Below are 19677 nucleotides of genomic sequence, written 5' to 3'. Positions count from 1 at the left end.
GCATCAAGAATTTGGTTTCTGCAGTTACAGATAGGTAGCCATGTTGGTCTGCCATAGTCAAAATAAAAAAATTTCCTTCCAGTAGCACCTTAAAGACCAACTAAGTTAGTTCTTGGTATGAGCTTTCGTGTGCATCTGAAGAAGTGTGCATGCACACGAAAGCTCATACCAAGAACTAACTTAGTTGGTCTTTAAGGTGCTACTGGAAGGAATTTTTTTATTTTGGTTTCTGCAGTTTCTTAAAGGAGATACTGATTTAGTAAAATGCAGAGTCTGGCCCATGCTAAAGATTCTGGTTGTGTTGTGGTACTGGTGGGTGGATAGTTGATGCCAGGTTTGTTGGTCACAACAATGTACTGGTGCATGGACTGTGTGTGTTGCATACATGTTATATGTGTAGCAGAAGAGGGTTGCTTCTAGTGCCACCACTACATCCCGCCACTGATGTGTTTCTTCCTCTTCACATCTAGCTTATACATGGTATTCCATCAATGCATTCCCTTCTTAGAAGAGTAATACATCATCCGGTGGTCCTTGCATCCTGTCAGACCGTAGCTGTCAATTTTTCCCTTTTCTTGCGAGGAATCGTATTCGGAATTTCACTTAAAAAAGGGAAACGTTGACAGCTATGTTTCAGACTGGGCATTTGCCGTGCCCAATATCTTAAGAATCAGGTGGGAGATATGCCTAGGCATATTTTTTTCATTTATTTCACTACTTAATACATTTATAGGCTACCTTTCCTCTATGGAGCTCAATTCACGGTTCTCTCCCCATTACCCTCACAACAACCTTGTGCAGATCAAGATGAGGCAGTGATTGGTGTAAAAGTCACCCAGTGGGGCTCATGGCTAAAAGGGGACTTGGACATCCAATCTCTACAGCAGAGTGCTTCTTACTGGGTTCAATAGGGCTTAGTCTGTAGATGCCAAAAGCACTTGCCATGGTGGGTGTGATGCTGCCCTTTCTGAAGCTCAGGGAGGAAGGCGTTGGGATGTTCGGCTTGGTGAAGGCATTCCAGAAAGTGTTACTACAGTATACAATCCTAACCGTGTCAGAAGTAAGTCCTATTGGGTTTAAGGTAAAGGTAAAGGGACCCCTGACCATTAGGTCCAGTCATGGCCGACTCTGGGGTTGCGGCGCTCATCTCGCTTTATTGGCTGAGGGAGCCGGCGTACAGCTTCCAGGTAATGTGGCCAGCATGACTAAGCCGCTTCTGGCGAACCAGAGCAGCGCACGGAAACGCTGTTTACCTTCCCGCCGGAGCGGTACCTATTTATCTACTTGCACTTTGATGTGCTTCCAAACTGCTAGGTTGGCAGGAGCTGGGACCGAGCAACAGGAGCTCGCCCCGTCGTGGGGATTCGAACCGCCAACCTTCTGATTGGCAAGTCCTAGGCTCTGTGGTTTAACCCACAGCGCCACCCTACTGGGTTTACTCCCAGGTAAAGGGCTAGGATTGCAGGTAGCGGGGAAGATTTTGCCTGAATGTGCTCCACAGGGCTCTACCCATCCTTTCCCTTAGGAAAGACCTGGTTTGGAAGGGGAGGGTGAGATGCCACTTACAAAAGGCTCTTGGGAAAGCTGCATGTGATATTTGAGGGGGGTTGTTTTGAACAGATTTCCCTCTGCTGATTATACAGTAAGCTGAATTTTTACACACCCACTGCGCACACAAATACACTTGATAAGAAACCCTAATCCTAGGGCAAGCCAGCCTCCTGAACAGCTGATAGCAGAACAAAGGGAAGATTAACGTTTTGCAGAAGTGCTTAGCAAAGGGATTCTCAACCAGCTCCAGAGTCTCCTAAGGAAAAGGTCTCTCTGCTCCCTGCCTCTTGCCAAGGCAGAATACTGTGGCTTCAGCTTCTTGCCACTGCCTGCTTGCTCCCACTTCGGGGATTCACTTGCACCCTGCGCTTCAAAGCACTAGAGCTGGTGTGGTGTGGACCACAGGGCAGTTTATAGCACCTTGCCTGCATCATCAACAGGTTCTGTGCGCACCCAAGTTGGTGCTTTTATTCCTGGTGCCTTGGCAACGACAGTGGACAAAAGGACGTAGGAAGCTACGTTTATGCCATCGCTCTTGTCCCGAGCATAGAGGTGAGCAGGCAGAAAGGGAAAGATTCAGAGCTGCTTGAGCCTATGATTGTGTGATTTCGGTCCCAGGTGGAGACAGACTGCAACACCCTACTTCAGAAGCAAATGAGAATTGAGGGGTTGGTAGCTAAATACTGACCAAACTGCGGGAGGCAGTGGCAGACAGGAGTGCCTGGCGTGCTCTGGTCCATGGGGTCACGAAGAGTCGGACACGACTAAACGACTAAACAACAAGCTAAATACACAATATTTACCCGATACAAAGGGGTGGTGGCACTGGCGCCATCAAGACATAAGGGAAAGCTGGATGAATAATCGATGGGGGTGTGATGTGAGAAACCAGAGGGAGGGGGCGGGAAAACGCAGCCTGGAGGTTCATTTTGAGGAACAAGGGGGGGAAAGCAGCTGACCTGCAACATCCTGTGTATTATGCAACTGCTTTCCTGATATTTAAACCAATGCACACTGGCCGTTCTGTGTTGTTGCTGCTTGCCCATTTGAGTCTCAGTCCCCCAAGGGGATCAGTGTAGACCAGGGGTCTGCAACCTTTAAGACAAAAAGAGCCACTTGGACCCGTTTCTGAAGGGGGGAAAAACTGGGAGCCGCAAAACCATTGCGACATTTAAAACAAATATATCTCCGGAGCCGCGATCTGACAGCGGGCGGGAAGGTGACGTCGGGACGGTGCGTGACTAACGCACACACCGCCCCCATGCGACGTCACAGCCAGTACAGCGCCTGCCACAGTGGGGAGTGTTGGGGTGCACAATGCGCCTCCTCCCCTCGCTAGTATCCGCCCCGGAGCCGTGGCAAAGGTGTAAAAGAGCCACATGCGGCTCCGGAGCCGCGGGTTGCAGACCCCTGGTGTAGACCAAAACAGCACTCCCAGCCTCTGAAATTAGGCTAGCTTAGATAGGCCCTTAGGGAAAAAGGGATCCAGGTAAAGTGGAGTGTTTCTTCTTGGGTCACTTAAGTTCCTTCAACGCTCAACTTCAGGTGTGCCATACAGCAGAGAAAGGGAGAAGTGGGCAACGGTCCCAGGAGATGGTGCTTCCTTGCTTCAGACACGAGATTCAGTCTCTGCTAAATTCCCTCAAGTTGTAGGAATTTAATTTCATACTGAAGGAATGGGTTTCTGTGCAGTAAGTTTAAAACTGACTCAAACCCCTCCTTTTCTTCTTTCTCCAAGAGAGTACTCTAAAATGCGTAAAACTTGAGCTGTTGAGCAAAAGCGTAACAAGGACACAGTTGCACAAACAAGTTCTCTCCTTTATCAGTCACGGCAAGGGATGACCCTGGCTGTTCTTCTAGGGGAACAGAGAAGATACGCCAGTACCTTATCTTATGTGCTGACCACAAAAGACGCACAGGCCGATGTCCGGGGAAAACGCCAAAAGCGTGTTCCCGGAGATGATGACCTCTTCCTCCCAGGTAAGAGTAGGAACAGGAATACCCTTTTATGGTCAGAAGTACAGGAAGGAAATCCCTTTTATGGTTAAGAATACCAGAGCAAGAACATATGTGATGTCAACCTGTGTACATAGGCTGACGTGGTTGGAAGGAGGGAGAGGGTGCCTGGAGGATATATATACTGCATGAAACTTGTCATTTCTTTGGACTTGCTGTGGACTTGATCACGCAAGTGCCTTCTGCTATCTGGAGAGCAGAATAAACTCTTTGAATCAACCTCTGTGTCATTTGACTTCCTTCCTCCTGTCCCGGAGCAACGCAGACCCAATCGGTGAACTCCAATAAGGCTACAATACCTAATTTTAAAATTAAATTCCTACGAACCACAGTGACTATGCGCTCTACTAGCATCACATGTGCAGGCCAACTCACACAGGTTAGTTTAATGAAGCAGGTATGCTGGAACAGTAGTCTTGCAGAGTGATGAACAGCTGCTCACTTCGCTAGCCTCGCAGCCTGCTGTGTTGGTAGGAATACAATTCCAGTGAATCCTGGTAAATCCTTTCTATCACACAATAGATTCCAGCAACATTAAAGGTCATGGAGATACAAGGCAGAGGGACTTGGATAGCCTCCAGCAGGTTTGCAGACACTCAACGGACAAGTTTCCCTCAAAGGATACACTGACATCACCAGGAATTGAGGATCTAGCTTCCAGCAGGAAGTTGGAGAGACTCGCATGGCGTTGCTACCTTGCTATTTTATTATCAGTGCTTGTACTGCTTATATACCAAAATGGCTTTTTTACTGACACCCCTGGCAGCTTGCAACAATTAGGCTTGCTAACCATACCCACCAACTCTCTGCTCCTACAACAGCCACTATGGTGGGCAGAGATTTAGTCAGGGAAACGTTTCTCACAAAGCGAGCTCCTGACCTGGCCACGCTACTTGCTAAATTTGCCAGTGTTAGGCTGCTGCTGAAGACACAGGAGCAGAGCCAAGAAAAACAGCGGCAAGCCTAATTTTGCCGTTTGCGAAGTGCCAATGTAAGGGAAACGTTGATCAAAACCTTGGGTAGGCAAACTAAGGCCTGGGCCAGATCCGGCCCAATCACTGCCTAAATCTGGCCTGCGGACGGTCTGGGAATCAGCGTGTTTTTACATGAGTAGAATGTGTCCTTTTATTTAAAATGCATCTCTGGGTTATTTGTGAGGCCTGCCTAGTGTTTTTACACGAGTAGAATGTGTGCTTTTATTTAAAATGCATCTCTGGGTTATTTGTGGGGCATAGGAATTCATTCATATCCACCACCACCCCAAAAAACCACCATATTTTTCGCCCTATGGGGCGCACCTGCCCATAGGGCGCACCTAGTTTTTTTGGGGGGGGGATAAAGAAAAAAAATATATTTCCCCCCAAGCGCGGGGCTGGGGCAGGGAAAGCCCAAGCTTCCCCTGACCCCAGACCCCAGAACAGGCTGCTATCCGCAAGCCTAGGGAACCCGGCGGGAACTCCCGTGGGCTCCCAAGGCTTGCGGAGAGCTGCGTGAAGCCTGGGGAGCGAGAGGGGTCGGTGTGCACTGACCCCCCTCGCTCTCCAGGCTTCAGCGAAAGCCTGCATTCGCCCCATAGGACGCACACACATTTCCCCTTCATTTTTGGAGGGGGAAAAGTGTGTCCTATAGGGCGAAAAATACGGTAGTCTGGCCCACCACAAGGTCTGAGGGACAGTGGACCGGCCCCCTGCTGAAAAGGTTTGCTGACCCCTGCTCAAAACTAACAGGCAGGTTGTTTGGAAAACTATCAGAGGATGTTCCCACTGGATGAACAAAGCAGGAGAATAATGTCAAGGTAGAAGGGACACTTTGGGTTGTTTCATTGCCTTCAAACAGGCCCGTAATTAAGAAACTATCTTAGATTTGGAAACTGAACAAGTTAACAACAAATAACAATCCCATCAACTTTCCCATTGGGGTATTTACCGTATTTTTTGCACCATAACACTCACTTTTTTCCTCCTAGAAAGTAAGGGGAAATGTCTGTGCGTGTTATGGAGCGAATGCCTGCGGGTGGCGGGGGGTGTCTGCTGCAGTCGTGAGCAGAGGATCCATGGTTCCCCTTCCTTCCCTCCTCCACAGTTACAAAGCATGGATCCACATGGATCCTCAGGATTTTTGCATTGGGCTCCTCCAAACTCACTGTCAGATCACATGTCTGTGGCCACAGCATGAACCACAAAAATCATATATCCACTATTTCGTTTAGAATATTTTTTTTCTTGTTTTCCTCCTCTAAAAACTACGTGCGTGTTATGGTCCGGTGCGTGTTATAGAGCGAAAAATACGGTACCACCCCCACCTTCCAAAAAAAGTTCATAGCTCTGAAAGCAGTTAAGAACAGTCGCACTGCACACTCCAGGAGGAACCTCAAACCAAACCACTCTCACTGCTTTGCAACAACTCCAGAAGAAATGGCTTGCAAATTGCAGCCCGTGACAATGTGATCCTTTATTTATTTTGCTTCTGTATAAAAAGCCATGTCAACACCAGGAGGACATTAGGGGCAAATCCTTATAGGATTTGGAGGAGTAGCCGGGTGGAGGAAGCCTATAAACAAAAGGAAAATAAACAAATGTACAGTATTGGCACCAGAGCCACCTGCTTTCCCTTAATCCCAAAATCAAACAGGCTAATTCCTCGCAGCAAGGGAATTAGTTGTGGACAAGGGCTGATACTTTGATGGAAGGGGAAGGGGAAGGGGAAGGGCAAGCCGCTCTTTGGCCAGATCCTGCCTCTCTTTCAGCTTTGAATGGGTGACCTGAGAAGGCAGCCTGCACTGGATGGAGGGAATAATAATAATAAATTTTATTTATACCTGGTCCTCCCCAGCCAAGACCTGGCTCAGGGCGGCTAACACCAGGTATAAAAACAATTGACTGAAATTCAACTTAAAAAACAAGATTAAAAGACAACATTAAAATGCAGCCTCATTTCAGCAGAAACTCAAATAAAAAACTTTTGGGGGGATGAAAACATCAAGTCTTCACCAAGGCTAACTATCCAGACTGGTCCTACGTGGGCCAGAAAAAAGCCAGGGAAGTCCCCAAATAGGAGTTCCATCCCAGAAGGAGAAAGGAAAAAGGAAAGAAGGGGAAGGGATCAAGTTGATTCCAAGCCAAAGGCCAGGCGGAACAACTCTGTCTTACAGGCCCTGCGGAAAGAAATCAGATCCCGCAGGGCCCTGGTCTCATGAGACAGAGCGTTCCACCAAGTCGGGGCCAGTGCTGAAAAGGCCCTGGCTCTGGCTGAGACTAATCTGACTTCCTTAGGGCCCGGGACCTCTAGGGTGTTGCTATTTATGGACCTTAAGGTCCTCCATGGGGCATATCAGGAGAGGCAGGCCCGTAGGTACGAGGGTCCTAGGCCGTGATAAACCAGCACCTTAAATCCGACCCTGTACTTCGCCGGGAGCCAGAGCTGAACACAGTGATAGGAAGCACTTAGCCTCAGACTGTGCACACATCCCGCATTTGAAGCACATGACACCCCCAAAGAGTCCTGGGAACTGTAGTTCACCAAGGTGGTTGGGAATTATACTTTTGTGAAGACTAGACTGCAGTCCCCAGGCTTCTATGGAGGAAGCCATGCCCTTTAAATGTATGGCGTGCCCACAACCTAACACTTCTGAAGTCGAAATCTATGGAAAAAAGGAAAGAACTTTAGGTACGCTTGACGCATTTAAAGAAGCAGTTGGTCTGACAAGCCAGCGGCTGTTTCCATGAATCTGTCATATAACTGACAGTGGAAGACATTCCCCTCCAGACCTGTGCTTGACCTTCCAGAATCAGGTTCTCTTTGGTCCGGATCCAATGGCTCTCCCCATCTTCTCAACTCATCAAGTGTCTTGGCACAGAGGTTGCTTTTGTTAACCTTCCCTTTGCTTGCCCGTGTTTCTTTCGAGAAACGGCAAAAACAAAACCCAGGCATTTTCCTACTGGAACTTTGCATTTCCAGGTACCGTACTCTTTGCTCTATAAGACTCACTTTTTCCCTCCTAAAAAGGGGAAATGTCTGTGCGTCTTATGGAGCGAATGCAGGCTGCGCAGCTATCCCAGAAACAAGAACAGCAAGAGGGATTGCTGCTTTCACTGCGCAGCGATCCCTCTTGCTGTTCTGGCTTCTGAGATTCAGAATATTTTTTCTTGTTTTCCTCCTCCAAAAACTAGGTGCGTCTTGTGGTCTGGTGCATCTTATAGAGCGAAAAATACGGTATTTCCTCTGTCCTCGCTCAAGCTGTTGACGTATCATAGGTAGCAACCTGGGATACGCAGCAGAAAATGGAGGGTTGCAGTAAACATGCTTAAAAGGCTAAAAGTGCAAAAGACTAAAAACTTGCTGCATAATCCTGAATCACAAACAAAAAGGAGACGTTAAAAAAAATTCAAAACTTCTTCTGAATGAATTCAAAGTACACTAGGAAAAGCCGCATACAAACTTGGGTTGTGTCTTTACATGTAAACATGGGACAGAGCTGGGATGTTAAAGGGAAGAAGGCGAAACATAGTGGCCAGAAGCCAGCGCAGACTCCACAGAGTTTAATGGGACGAGGGCATGTCACTGCACACTGGATTGTGGGAAGCCCAGCCTTGGTGTGCTCACAAGGAAGTCGCAATGAACATGCTGTCCTCTTCCTACCTGTGCCTGGACTGGAAAACATTTGTACATTATATTTTGCTTATTCCTTGGTAACGATTTAACAAAAGAAATGGGTTCGTCTGCAGGTTTCTGGCTGCACAGCCTTAAACTATATGTCTCCTTCACAAAGGAAATGTTATGGACTGGAATATCAAATAGCACCATTTGAATGCGCACACCCACACACATATTTAGCTGTCCGCAGTACGTAAGTTCAAGAGTAGCTGACCAGCAACAGCAGGCAACCTGAACTTCCCGGAAGCTACACAGCACAGCCACTATGGAGAGTCAGGTGTGGTCGAAAGGGTGGATAAAATGGTGAATACACACCTGCCACCCCACTTCCAAACCAACAGTGTACCATATTTTTTGCTCTATAAGACTCACTTTTTCCCTCCTAAAAAGTAAGGGGAAATGTGTGTGCGTCTTATGGAGCGAATGCAGGCTGCGCAGCTATCCCAGGAGCCAGAACAGCAAGAGGGAATGTTGCCTTCACTGCGCAGCGATCCCTCTTGCTGTTCTGGCTTCTGGGATTCAGATTTTTTTTTTCTTGTTTTCCTCCTCCAAAAACTAGGTACGTCTTGTGGCCTGGTGCGTCTTACAGAGCAAAAAATACGGTACATCCTTGCAGAAAGGGAGGAGGACAGAAGGCCAGCCCACGCCTTGCCTCTCTATCAACCCCCAGCTTCCTAGTCTTCCTGAGCCAAGTTTTATCAGTACAGCACAGCTGTAAGGATAGCTGGTGCCCTGGGGCCCTGTCAGCCAGGTCTTCAAAGCCATACTAGGGTAAGGGAAGGCAACGCCTCTGCTTTGGTGGGCGTGTGAGCCTCTGGAAGTACTGAGACACATCTGCAGGCATCCTTACATTTCCAGATTGGCACCACTCCTTCCCCCTCACCTCGTCTGCCTACATGGCACATTCCCAATAGCACCCCGGAGCTCAGGCAGATGGCAAATCCTTCTTTGCTGCGGATAAGGTTTCAGGTCTGAACCTGTTTAGGCAGCAATACCAACCCAGCTGGCATATAATTTTATATATATATATATATATATATATATATATATATATATATATGTGTGTGTGTGTGTGTGTGTGTGTGTGTGTGTGAGAGAGAGAGAGAGAGAGAGAGAGAGGGATGTGGTCGGCACTGTGGGTTAAACCACAGAGCTTAGGACTTGCCGATCAGAAGGTCGGCGGTTCGAATCCCCGCGACATGGTGAGCTCCCGTTGCTCGGTCCCTGCTCCTGCCAACCTAGCAGTTCGAAAGCACTTCAAAGTGCAAGTAGATAAATAGGTACCACTCCGGCGGGAAGGTGAACGGCGTTTCCGTGCGCTGCTCTAGTTCGCCAGAAGCGGCTTAGTCATGCTGGCCACATGACCCGGAAGCTGTACGCCGGCTCCCTCAGCCAATAAAGCGAGATGAGCACCGCAACCCCAGAGTCGGCCACGACTGGACCTAATGGTCAGGGGTCCCTTTACCTTTATATAAACTCAAACTGCACCTGAGCCTGTCAGGATGCCACCTGAGCCAGCGTACACTCTACTTCACAGCCTACCCTACAGAAATCGTTGCCCATTTCTTCCTACTCCTATGTATAAATTTGCTTCCCAACAGATCTAATCCTCGACTACTCCGTCACACGGGTCCCAGGCGTCTTAACGACTTCCCTTCACCAAGCAAATCACACAAAACGTTGCACTATCTGGTGCAGCACGTAAGTCTGGGATTCTTAGAATCATAAAAGATGCTGGATCTATACCCTCACAGCTAAGCAGGATCCTGCATGGAAATGACATTCTGCCCCAGAATCCCCTGGGCTGTCACAAAAGGATTATGGGGCGCACTCTGGAAGCTGGCCATGCTCGACGCAGAGGGGCTGGACTTCGGCACTGCTTAAAGGATGGTCCCACCCACCCCTTCCCCAGGCAAATTCTCAGCCTGCCTTTACGCTCAGGCCAGACTTGCCTAGTGTGTGGAGTATTGAGCCTGTAAACGCCCCGGGTCCTGGAAGGCCCTGCATCGCAGCTGCGGCTTGGTTTGAGCAACCACATTTCACCCTTGCGGTGCAGCTTTCACAAGGGAAAGCAGGGGCCCTGGAGACGGGGGTGGCCCCTAGCGCAAAGCCCCACCCCCGTCAGACACGATCAGGAGGAGGCACGGAAGGGTTCTGCGAGTTACTTCCTGCAACAATGAAGAACAGACTGCGGTGCTGCGCTAGGCATCTCAAAGCAGCGTTTACTTCCTTCTGGTCGTTGGAAGCCAGAGCTGCTTCAGTGATCATGGCAAAGAAAGAAACCTGAGTAAATTCTGCTGGGTTCGCGTGGCCCCCGCAAAAGTCTCCTTCCCCTGTGACGGGGCTCCGGGTCTCACCGCGAACGCTGGGGCGGCCTTCTCCCACTGCTGCGTCCCTATTTCCGCTTCTTCCCTTTCTTTTTCGGAGAGCCTGGCCACGGGAAGCCGCGGAACTCCAAGCAGGCAGCGGCGTTGTGGGCGATGTAGTAGAGGTTCAGCATGGCCGCCGGGCTCATGATGTCCACCTCGACGGCGCCCTTCTTCCCTTTCTTCCCTTTCCCTTTCCCCTTTCCTTTCCCCTTTCCTTTGCCTTTGCCTCCACCACCCTGCCAGGAAAAGCGGAGAAGGAGAGTCAGCGGGAGGCTGGGAAACAAGAACCATCTCAAACTGAAGAGTCTTTAAGTTCTAGAATTAGATCACCACAGCCAGCAAAAAACATAATAAATTGTGCATTCAGAACAAGGGGAAATGCCGTATTTTTCGCTCTATAAGAAACGCTTTTCCCCTCCTAAAAAGTAAGGGGAAATGTGTGTGCATCTTATGGAGCGAAGGCAGGCTCCATGGGCTTCAGCGAAAGCAACGCGAAGCCAGGAGAGCAAGAGGGATGGGTGCACACCAACCCCTCTTGCTCTCCTGGCTTCGCTTTGCTGAAGAGGCGCTGCATAGCTTTCCCTCTCTGTGCAGTGCCCTTTCAGCGAAGCGGGAGGAGAAACGGAAGGGGCTCCTCCTGCACAGAGAGGGAGATAATATTTTTTTTCTTGTTCTCCCCCTCTCAAACTAGGCGCATCTTATGGTCGGGTGTGTCTTATAGAGCAGAAAATACGGTAAGTCTCTTAATATTTCTTGCAACAGGAACCTGCAGCCTTCTGCAATGGCCTTTGTCCACATCATTAATATACAGTGGTGCCTCGCAAGACGAAAAGAATCCGTTCTGTGATTCTCTTCGTCTAGTGGTTTTTTCGTCTTGCGAAGCAAGCCCATTGAAGGATTAGCAGATTAGCGCTATTAGCGGCTTTTAGCGGCTTATCTGCTGATCAGATCAGCTGATAAGTGGCTTAGCAGCTTAGAAAAAGGGGGGAAAGGGGGAAAAAAACCAGCAGGAACTCGCAAGACATTTTCGTCTTGCGAAGCAAGCCCATAGGAAATTCGTTTTGCGAAGCACCTCCAAAACGGAAAACTCTTTCGTCTAGTGAGTTTTCCGTCTTGCGAGGCATTCGTCTTGCGGGGCACCACTGTACTGAGACAAATGCCTCTTACAATGGTGTGTGTGTGTGTGCGTGCAGGAAGAGTCTGCAGGTTGTAGGAACCAGCTGAAGCTAGCATTGAGTCTTTCTGGATTACGTCCAGAAAATCATACTGGGCTTCTGTTGAGCTCCAGAAACTAAGCTGCACGCTGTCAGGGGAGGGTTCTCAGAAGGCTCACATCCACCATAAAAGGTTCCCAGGGGCGGGGAAGGGAGGGGAAGGATGCTGTAAGATACGTTCCCCACACCACACCTTTACGGTAATGACTATTGATTTAAATCACAGAATCGTTGAGTTGGGATCGTGAGAGTCTTCCAGTTCAACCCCCTGCAATGCAGGAATCTCCTGCGCAACAAGAGACTCAAACCCACGACCCTGAGATCAAGAGTCTCAATGCTCGGCCAAAACTTGTTCACCTGCTGTGTGGGGCAATGAGACTTCAACAGCAGCTTGGCCTCGGTCCAGTATACCTGAAGGAGCGTCTCCACCTCCATCGTTCTACCCGGACACTGAGGTCCAGCGCCGAGGGCCTCCTGGCGGTTCCCTCCCTGCGAGAAGCCAAGTTACAGGGAACCAGGCAGAGGGCCTTCTCGGTGGTGGCTCCCGCCCTGTGGAACGCCCTCCCACCAGATGTCAAAGTGAACAACAACTACCAGACTTTTAGAGGACATCTGAAGGCAGCCCTGTTTAGGGAAGCTTTTAATGTTTGATGCATTACAGTATTTTAATATTTTGTTGGAAGCTGCCCAGAGTGGCTGGGGAAGCCCAGCCAGATGGGTGGGGAATAAATAATAAATTATTATTATTATTATTATTATTATTATTATTATTATTATTAGTTAAGCAAACAAACAATGACATCAAAGAACAATTCCAAACATTAAAGCAACAGGTTGGATAAATTGGAGTGTTAAATTTGGGGGGGGGGTGATCTCTACCTGAAACCAAGCAAATTGAAAAAAAACAGAATGACTCCTCATGGAGGGAATTCCAAAGATGGGAAGTCCCCATCTTCAGTGCCCCATCAGACTTACCTCTGGTTGCAGGGGGGGGGGGCGCGGTTTGGAGGGCAGCCTCAATATTTGGACCACTTCAGGTGGGAAGTGACAGCCCTTTAGGAAACTCAGATCCAAAGTTATTTATGGTTCTACAGCAGTGGCCGGGAACCTGTTGCTCTCCTAACCGGAAGCTGCTGAAGCAAGTCTTCAAAGGCAGCCCCATAGGGGAAAGGGGTGGAAGAGGAACAGCAGCTGAAGAGCCTGTGGTCCTTCAGGGATTGCTGGACTCTGGCTCCCATCACCTTTTAGCACTGGCCACTTTGGCTGGGGCTCATGGGAGCTGGGAGTCCCATAACATCTAGGTAAAGGTAAAGGGTCCAGTCGGGGCAGACTCTGGGGTTGCAGCGCTCATCTCACTTTACTGGCCGAGGGAGCCGGCATACAACTTCCGGGTCATGTGGCCAGCAGGACTAAGCCGCTTCTGGCGAACCAGAGCAGCGCACGGAAACGCTATTTACCTTCCCGCTGGAGGGGTACCTATTTATCTACTTGCACTTTGAGGTGCTTTCGAACTGCTAGGTTGGCAGGATCTGGGACTGAGCAACAGGAGCTCACCCCCTCGCGGGGATTCGAACCGCCGACCTTCTGATCGGCAAGTCCTAGGCTCTGTGGTTTAACCCACAGCACCACCCGCGTCCCCCCATAACATCTGAAGGGCCATAAATCCCCCGTTGAATGTAATGTTGAATCCCTGGGAAACAAAAAGTCCAGCCTTGACAACAGTGGGCTAGAATGCAGCCCAAACGTTTCTTTCTTTCTTTGCAAAATGAAAGGTGTTATACAGTACAGCGCTTGGGGGGGGGGGAGAGAGGAGTATGCATACAGTCATACCTCGGGTTACAGCCGCTTCAGGTTGTGTTTTTTCGGGTTACGCACCCGCCAAAACCCGGAGGTACCGGAACGGGTTACTTCTGGGTTTCAGCGGTTGCGCATGCGCAGAAGCGCTAAATCATGCTTTGCACATGCGCAGACGCACCGAATCACAACACGCATGTGCGCAGACGCGCCTCTGCGGGTTGCGAACGCTGCGGGTTGCGAACGCGCATCCCGCATGGATCATGTTTGCAACCCGAGCGTCTACTGTACTCCTAAACATTTTGTGAATCTTTGTACTTTTTCCATTTACCGTATTTATTTTCCCCGATTTGAACTATAAAATGGTGATTTTTCTAGAGTCAAAATGAAAGTACCCCTAAACATTTTTTTTAAAAGAAAAAAAAGCACTGATGTTATATACGTTATTTTAATGAAATAGAACAATTGAATGCAGGCTACTGTCGTGGTGGGAGAATAATGAAGCACCACCCAGAATGCGTAAAGAGAAAGCCAAAGGGGTCTGGAAAAGAAACAGCTTTTCCTGCTGCCCCAGAAGCAACAATGGTGCCTCGTTAGCACTGGGATCTGTGAAACTATACATTACCATAGTGATGTTCTTTCACTGGACTGAGCTAGTGACCATTGTGTCTAGTCCCAATGCAAGGCAATTAATTTTTTTTAATACTTCCAAAGGCAATGCCTACAATGTAAAAAGAAAAGAAAGTACCGTAAAGTAATGACATAAGATGTTATAAGATAACACTGTTGTGATGACACAGTATCTGACTTTACTGAACAATTTTGAGGATGAGAATCAGGGCATACTGTATAAAAGAAAGGCCTGATTACCTGCATTATGGGCCTTTACCTTGTCATACCATAAATATGCATGCCAACCAAACACATTGTCGAATCCCCCCAAATTTAATAGATCTGTGTCTTCTAATTGCATCCATTCTTTAATCCAGCAAAGTGCAGCAGCTTCAAAATAATTTTTTAAATCTGGAAGGGAACCTCCCCCTCTTTCTTTAGAATCCGTCAGTAATTTATATTTAATTCTGGGTTTCTTCCCCTGCCAGAGAAATCTGGATAGTGCTTTCTGCCATTCTTTAAAGCATTTCACATTATCTATTATTGGGAGGGCTTGAAACAAAAAAAGCATCTTTGGCAGCACATTCATCTTAATCACAGAAATCCGGCCCATTGATGACAGTTTTAGGTTTGACCATGTCTCCAAATCGCTTTTAATTTCATTCCATAATTTACCAATTGGGTGGCTTTTAAAGGAGATTAGACAAATCCATTGAGGAGAAGCTGATAGATGGAGCAAACAGGAAGTATCTCACTGAACTCTTGGTACAACAGAGCAGGGAAAGTTTCATTTTCTGAAAAATGAGGCTCAAGGAAGGTCAGAAAAGGATAATTTCCTTACTGACCAGTTTCCCTTAATTCAATATATTAATAGCACCCTCTCTGGGCATAGGGCAGGTATATAACTCCAGCTGCTGTTAAAAGGTTGGGGCACTTCTCTTCGCCCCCTACTCCCCCCCCCCCCGCTTCCTTCACTAACAGGCAACGCATTTCCCTAGCCGACACGCGTCCTGCTCCTTAACACGCGAGCCCGCGTTCCCACGTGCCGCCCGGGCTACACGCGTCCCGCGCGGACTCACCAGCCAAGCCAGCTCCTCCTCTCCCGACCCGTCCAAAGCGGAGCTCGCGCGCCCCCGCGCCTGCGTGCGCGGGACCAGACGGAGGAGCCGCCGCCTCGCGCTGCCAGTTTGCCGGGCGGAGCTTGGCCGTTCGGGGGGCGGGGCTTGCCGCCTTCTGTTTACCTCGCCGTCCCGTTCGGTTGCCATGGTTCGGAAAAGAGGAAAAGGAGGAGGGGAGGGTCGATGAGGTCATTCCTTCGTAACCGGGCAACCAGCGTAACCTAGTGAGACCCGCGCGTGCGCACTCCGGGGGCAGTTTCGGGAGGACGTGTTACGCCGTTGTGAGGAGGGAGGAGAAAAGGCGGGAAAAAGAGGCGCCCGCGCGCGCCCCTCCCCCTTCTGTTCGAACAAGCGCTTTGCCTCCAACAGGCGACTGTGAGGGAAAAGGGCGGGAAAATCTCCCCCATTCTCTCTTAAATAAAAGAATCAGATAAATATAGTATTAGATAGATAGATATATTGTCTCCCTGCTTATTTATATGCAGAATTCATCATGTGAAAGGCTGGGCTGGATGAATCCCAAGATGGTATTAAGAGTGCCGGAAGAAATATCAACAACCTCAGTTATGCAGATGACACAACCTTGATGGCAGAAAGTGAGGAGGAATTAAAGAACCTTTTAATGAGGGTGAAAGAGGAGAGCGCAAAATATGGCCTGAAGCTCAACAGCAAAAAAATGAAGATTATGGCCACTGGGCCCATCACCTCCTGGCAAATAGAAGGGGAGAAATGGAGGCAGGGAGAGATTTTACTTTCTTGGGCTCCATGATCACTGCAGATGGTGACAGCAGCCACGAAATTAAAAGACGCCTGCTCCTTAGGAGAAAGGCGATGACAAACCTAGACAGCATCTTAAAAAGCAGAGACATCACCTTGCCAACAAAGGTCCGTATAGTTAAAACTATGGTTTTCCCAGTAGTGAGGTATGGAAGTTAGAGCTGGACCATAAAGAAGGCTGATCGCCAAAGAATGGATGCTTTTGAATTCTGGTGCTGGAGGAGACTCTTGAGAGTCCCATGGACTGCAAGAAGATCAAATCTCTCCATTCTGAAGGAAATCAGCCCTGAGTGCTGACTGGAAGGACAGATCCTGAAGCTGAGGCTCCAAGACTTTGGCCACCTCATGAGAAGAGAAGACTCCCTGGAAAAGACCCTGATGCTGGGAAAGATGGAGGGCACAAGGAGAAGGGGACGACAGAGGACGAGATGGTGGGACAGTGTTCTCGAAGCTACCAGCATGAGTTTGACCAAACTGCGGGAGGCAGTGGAAGACAGGAGGGCCTGGCATGCTCTGGTCCAGGGGGTCACGAAGAGTCAGACACAACTAAATGACTAAACAACAACAACAATTTGAAATATACTCGGAGTCGAGAGTGGATTTCATGCTCTTTATTCAGCTCATAGTAGCGAGGAATGGAAGTTCCCCCAGAATGTCTGCTTTATATACATTACTTACACAATGGGCCCCACATGATTGGCTAATTCCGGGATTCTCCTGTAGGCCAATCAGGTTGCGGATTCACTTCCACATGGAGTTGGATTGGGTGGCTCATGTGGACCAACCAGACTGCTGCATCCTGGATTGTATTGTTCTAGGACCAATCAGACTGCTGTATTCTGGATCCTATAGTTCTAGGACCAATCAGAGTGCTGCATTCTGGATCCTATTGTTCTAGGACCAATCAGAGTGCTGCATTCTGGATCCTATTGTTCTAGGACCAATCAGAGTGCTGCATTCTGGATCCTATAGTTCTAGGACCAATCAGACTGCTGCATTCTGAATCCTATTGTTCTAGGACCAATCAGAGTGCTGCATTCTGGATCCTATTCAACTCAGTACATAACACTATTATAGATTGTATAACATATACTGTATATTCAGTTTGTCATTGGCTTTTAGCAATACAAAAGCTGCCTATAAAATACACAAACTCGCTCACGCACCCACAGAGTTCATATTCATTCCCTTTTTGCACAAAACATTTCTACACCACCTCTCACCCAAGTCTCACTGATTAAGATATAACAGTATATGGCAATGTAATTATGTACTCAAGTTCTCCCCCTGGGCCAGCAGGGGGATACTGTAGATAGTTTTCACTCAGGTCCGCATATGCAAATAAGGAATTGAAAGTGACGTTCAGTGATTGGATAGTTACAGAAAGTTGTTACTGTTGCTTTGTAGTTGAGCTCTATATAAGCAGGTTGGCTGAACCCTTCAGTTCAGCTCTGTTCTGGCCTGTGAATAAACAAGAGCTGTCTGAAAAATTGCTGTGTTGTCTGATATGTTCACCCACAACTTAACAGTAATCACGCCTCTTTAGGTGTATGTTGAGTGTTAAGTTGTGGGTGAACATATTAGACGACACAGCAATTCTTCAAACAGCTCTTGTTTATTCCGAGGCCAGAACAGAACTAAACAGAAGGGCTCAGTCAGCCTGCTTAAATAGAGCTCCAGTACAACGTTACTGTAGCAACTTTCTAAAACTATCCAATCACTGAACGTCACTTTCGATCCTTCATTTGCATAACTATCTACAGTATCCCCCTGCTGGCCAGGGTGAGAACTTCATTACATAACATTAAGGGCTGCCTTGTGTCGCCTTTTCTCCCCTCATAAATTACTTTTCCTATTCACTTGGAGGAATCCTTGACATCTGTGGATATTGGCACACAGTTAAAATTGTATTCGCCACACTGTGGCGTGTGGGGATTATTGTAGGTGGGCCCAGGGCAAGTGGACCCTGCCAACAGTTATGGTGGCAAGGATGGGAGAGAAAACATGCGCCATCTACTACTACTACTTGGTGGTCTTAAGATCCCGCAGCTGAGATCTTGAACATACAGCTTATAATCATCAATCTCATTAGGACACCAATTTGGTCTGCTTATATTAATATCAATTTCATAAATTATATACTGTTTGACTGTAAAAAAACCCAACCCAACCCAAACCCTCACAACGGTTTACAGAAAGAATAAAACAATTAAATTATCATGTTTTTTTCAAAGTTTAAGAACGTTTTCAATTGTACAGATTTACAGAAGATTGGAAGAAGTATATGAATTATTTGAAGAGCAACTGTAATCAACAAATTACCCTAGAAGTTTTGTAAGGAGAAATATACAAAGTGTTACAAAGTAGAAAAAGATAGAGATATTGGTTATGAGTTTGAAATGTAATAGGGAAGATACGAAATGCATACTGAGAGATTAGATTGGAAAATTTTCAGACAGGATTGATGGAAGTCAAAAATTTGAATATGATGTAAAAGTATGTTTAATTACTGTTGAAAATGATATGTTAGAAAAACTAATAAAAAATATATTTAAAAAATCAATTGTACAGGTTTTTTATTGTAAGTGTGAGCTGACTGTTTCTTTGTGAGCGTGTTATTTGCAAATCTTACTTTTCTCAAAAATAAATTAAATAATAATAATATGGCAATATACACTCAATGCAGCTGCACCAGCCCAGCATGACCACAACTGTAACTGAAATTATATCATCTGAAAAAGGCCAACTTTGATCTGTATGGCTTAAGGAAGCCCCAAAATGCAATCAGAGATGGTGCCAGCCTAAGGCTGGAATTTACCTGAGATTAAGCTCTACTGAATTCAATATGGCTTGCTTCTGAGGAGGGCAAAGGGTAGGATTGCACTGTAAATTCATTATCTGTGCTTCTTTGATAGGAATGGTAGGGTGAAAAATCCTAATAATAATAATAATGGCACATGCATACTAGCATTTATTGTTGGACTTGCTGCTGTAACTAACTGCACATGTCTAATATCTTGTTAGTCCCTGGAGCATTTAAAACTCGTATTGGAAATTATACAGTGGCTTCAAACTTCCTTCCTGAGTTCATGTGAATGCATCTGTGGTGATCTTTTTACAAATCATTAAAATGAACAACGTGAAAGAACACACACACAAACATCCTTGAAGAGTAGCTTTTATTCTTGGTTACAACTTGTGCTTAAAAACTGGACTGACTTCATATGGCCATTTCCTTGGAAAATGCTTTGTCTCGATGCACACTAGGAAACAAACGTTCTCACTCCACAGCAACAGAGAGAATACATGTATTCTGGGAACTCGTGTTTACAGTTTTCTCACATTAAATAGGAAGCTTAAAGTTGCAAGGGGATTTAAAGAGTGCAGGTGCTTCACCGAGAGAGATATCTGGCTCCCACTCATACCAATGAACTATGGAACAATCTCTGGCATTCATACATCTAGCAGGGAGTGAAATATATGTGCTACCCCTTTATATAAAATGTTTGCATGTTTCCACAGACGTTGATTGGAGTAATTTGTGGGTGTCCTTTTGTGCCTTTAAGAGGTAGC

General features: G+C 47.3%; 1 protein-coding gene and 1 long non-coding RNA gene across 2 annotated transcripts in view; one reads left to right on the top strand and one right to left on the bottom strand.

Moving 5' to 3' along the window:
• Positions 1 to 2970: 2970 nt before the first annotated feature.
• Positions 2971 to 19677, top strand: part of LOC310687054 — a 214686-nt gene continuing 197979 nt past the window's right edge. Inside the window, exon 1 of the long non-coding RNA XR_014516156.1 lies at positions 2971 to 4720. This is a non-coding gene — a long non-coding RNA (uncharacterized lncRNA). The remainder of the gene's footprint in view (positions 4721 to 19677) is intronic.
• On the bottom strand, positions 10427 to 15444 carry SMKR1 (small lysine rich protein 1). The gene is made up of 3 exons (XM_083461685.1): positions 15289 to 15444; positions 14223 to 14318; positions 10427 to 10825 (listed from the first exon to the last, which is right to left on the bottom strand). Exons 2-3 carry the CDS (start codon positions 14223 to 14225, stop codon positions 10616 to 10618), a joined length of 213 nt encoding a protein of 70 aa, XP_083317811.1. The 5' UTR covers positions 14226 to 14318; positions 15289 to 15444; the 3' UTR covers positions 10427 to 10615.

This window comes from Podarcis liolepis (assembly GCF_965112155.1).
Source record: "Podarcis liolepis genome assembly, chromosome: 10".
NCBI lineage: Eukaryota > Metazoa > Chordata > Lepidosauria > Squamata > Lacertidae > Podarcis > Podarcis liolepis.
The sequence above is the reverse complement of the archived record's forward strand: the minus strand, read 5'-3'. Positions and strand labels throughout refer to the sequence as shown.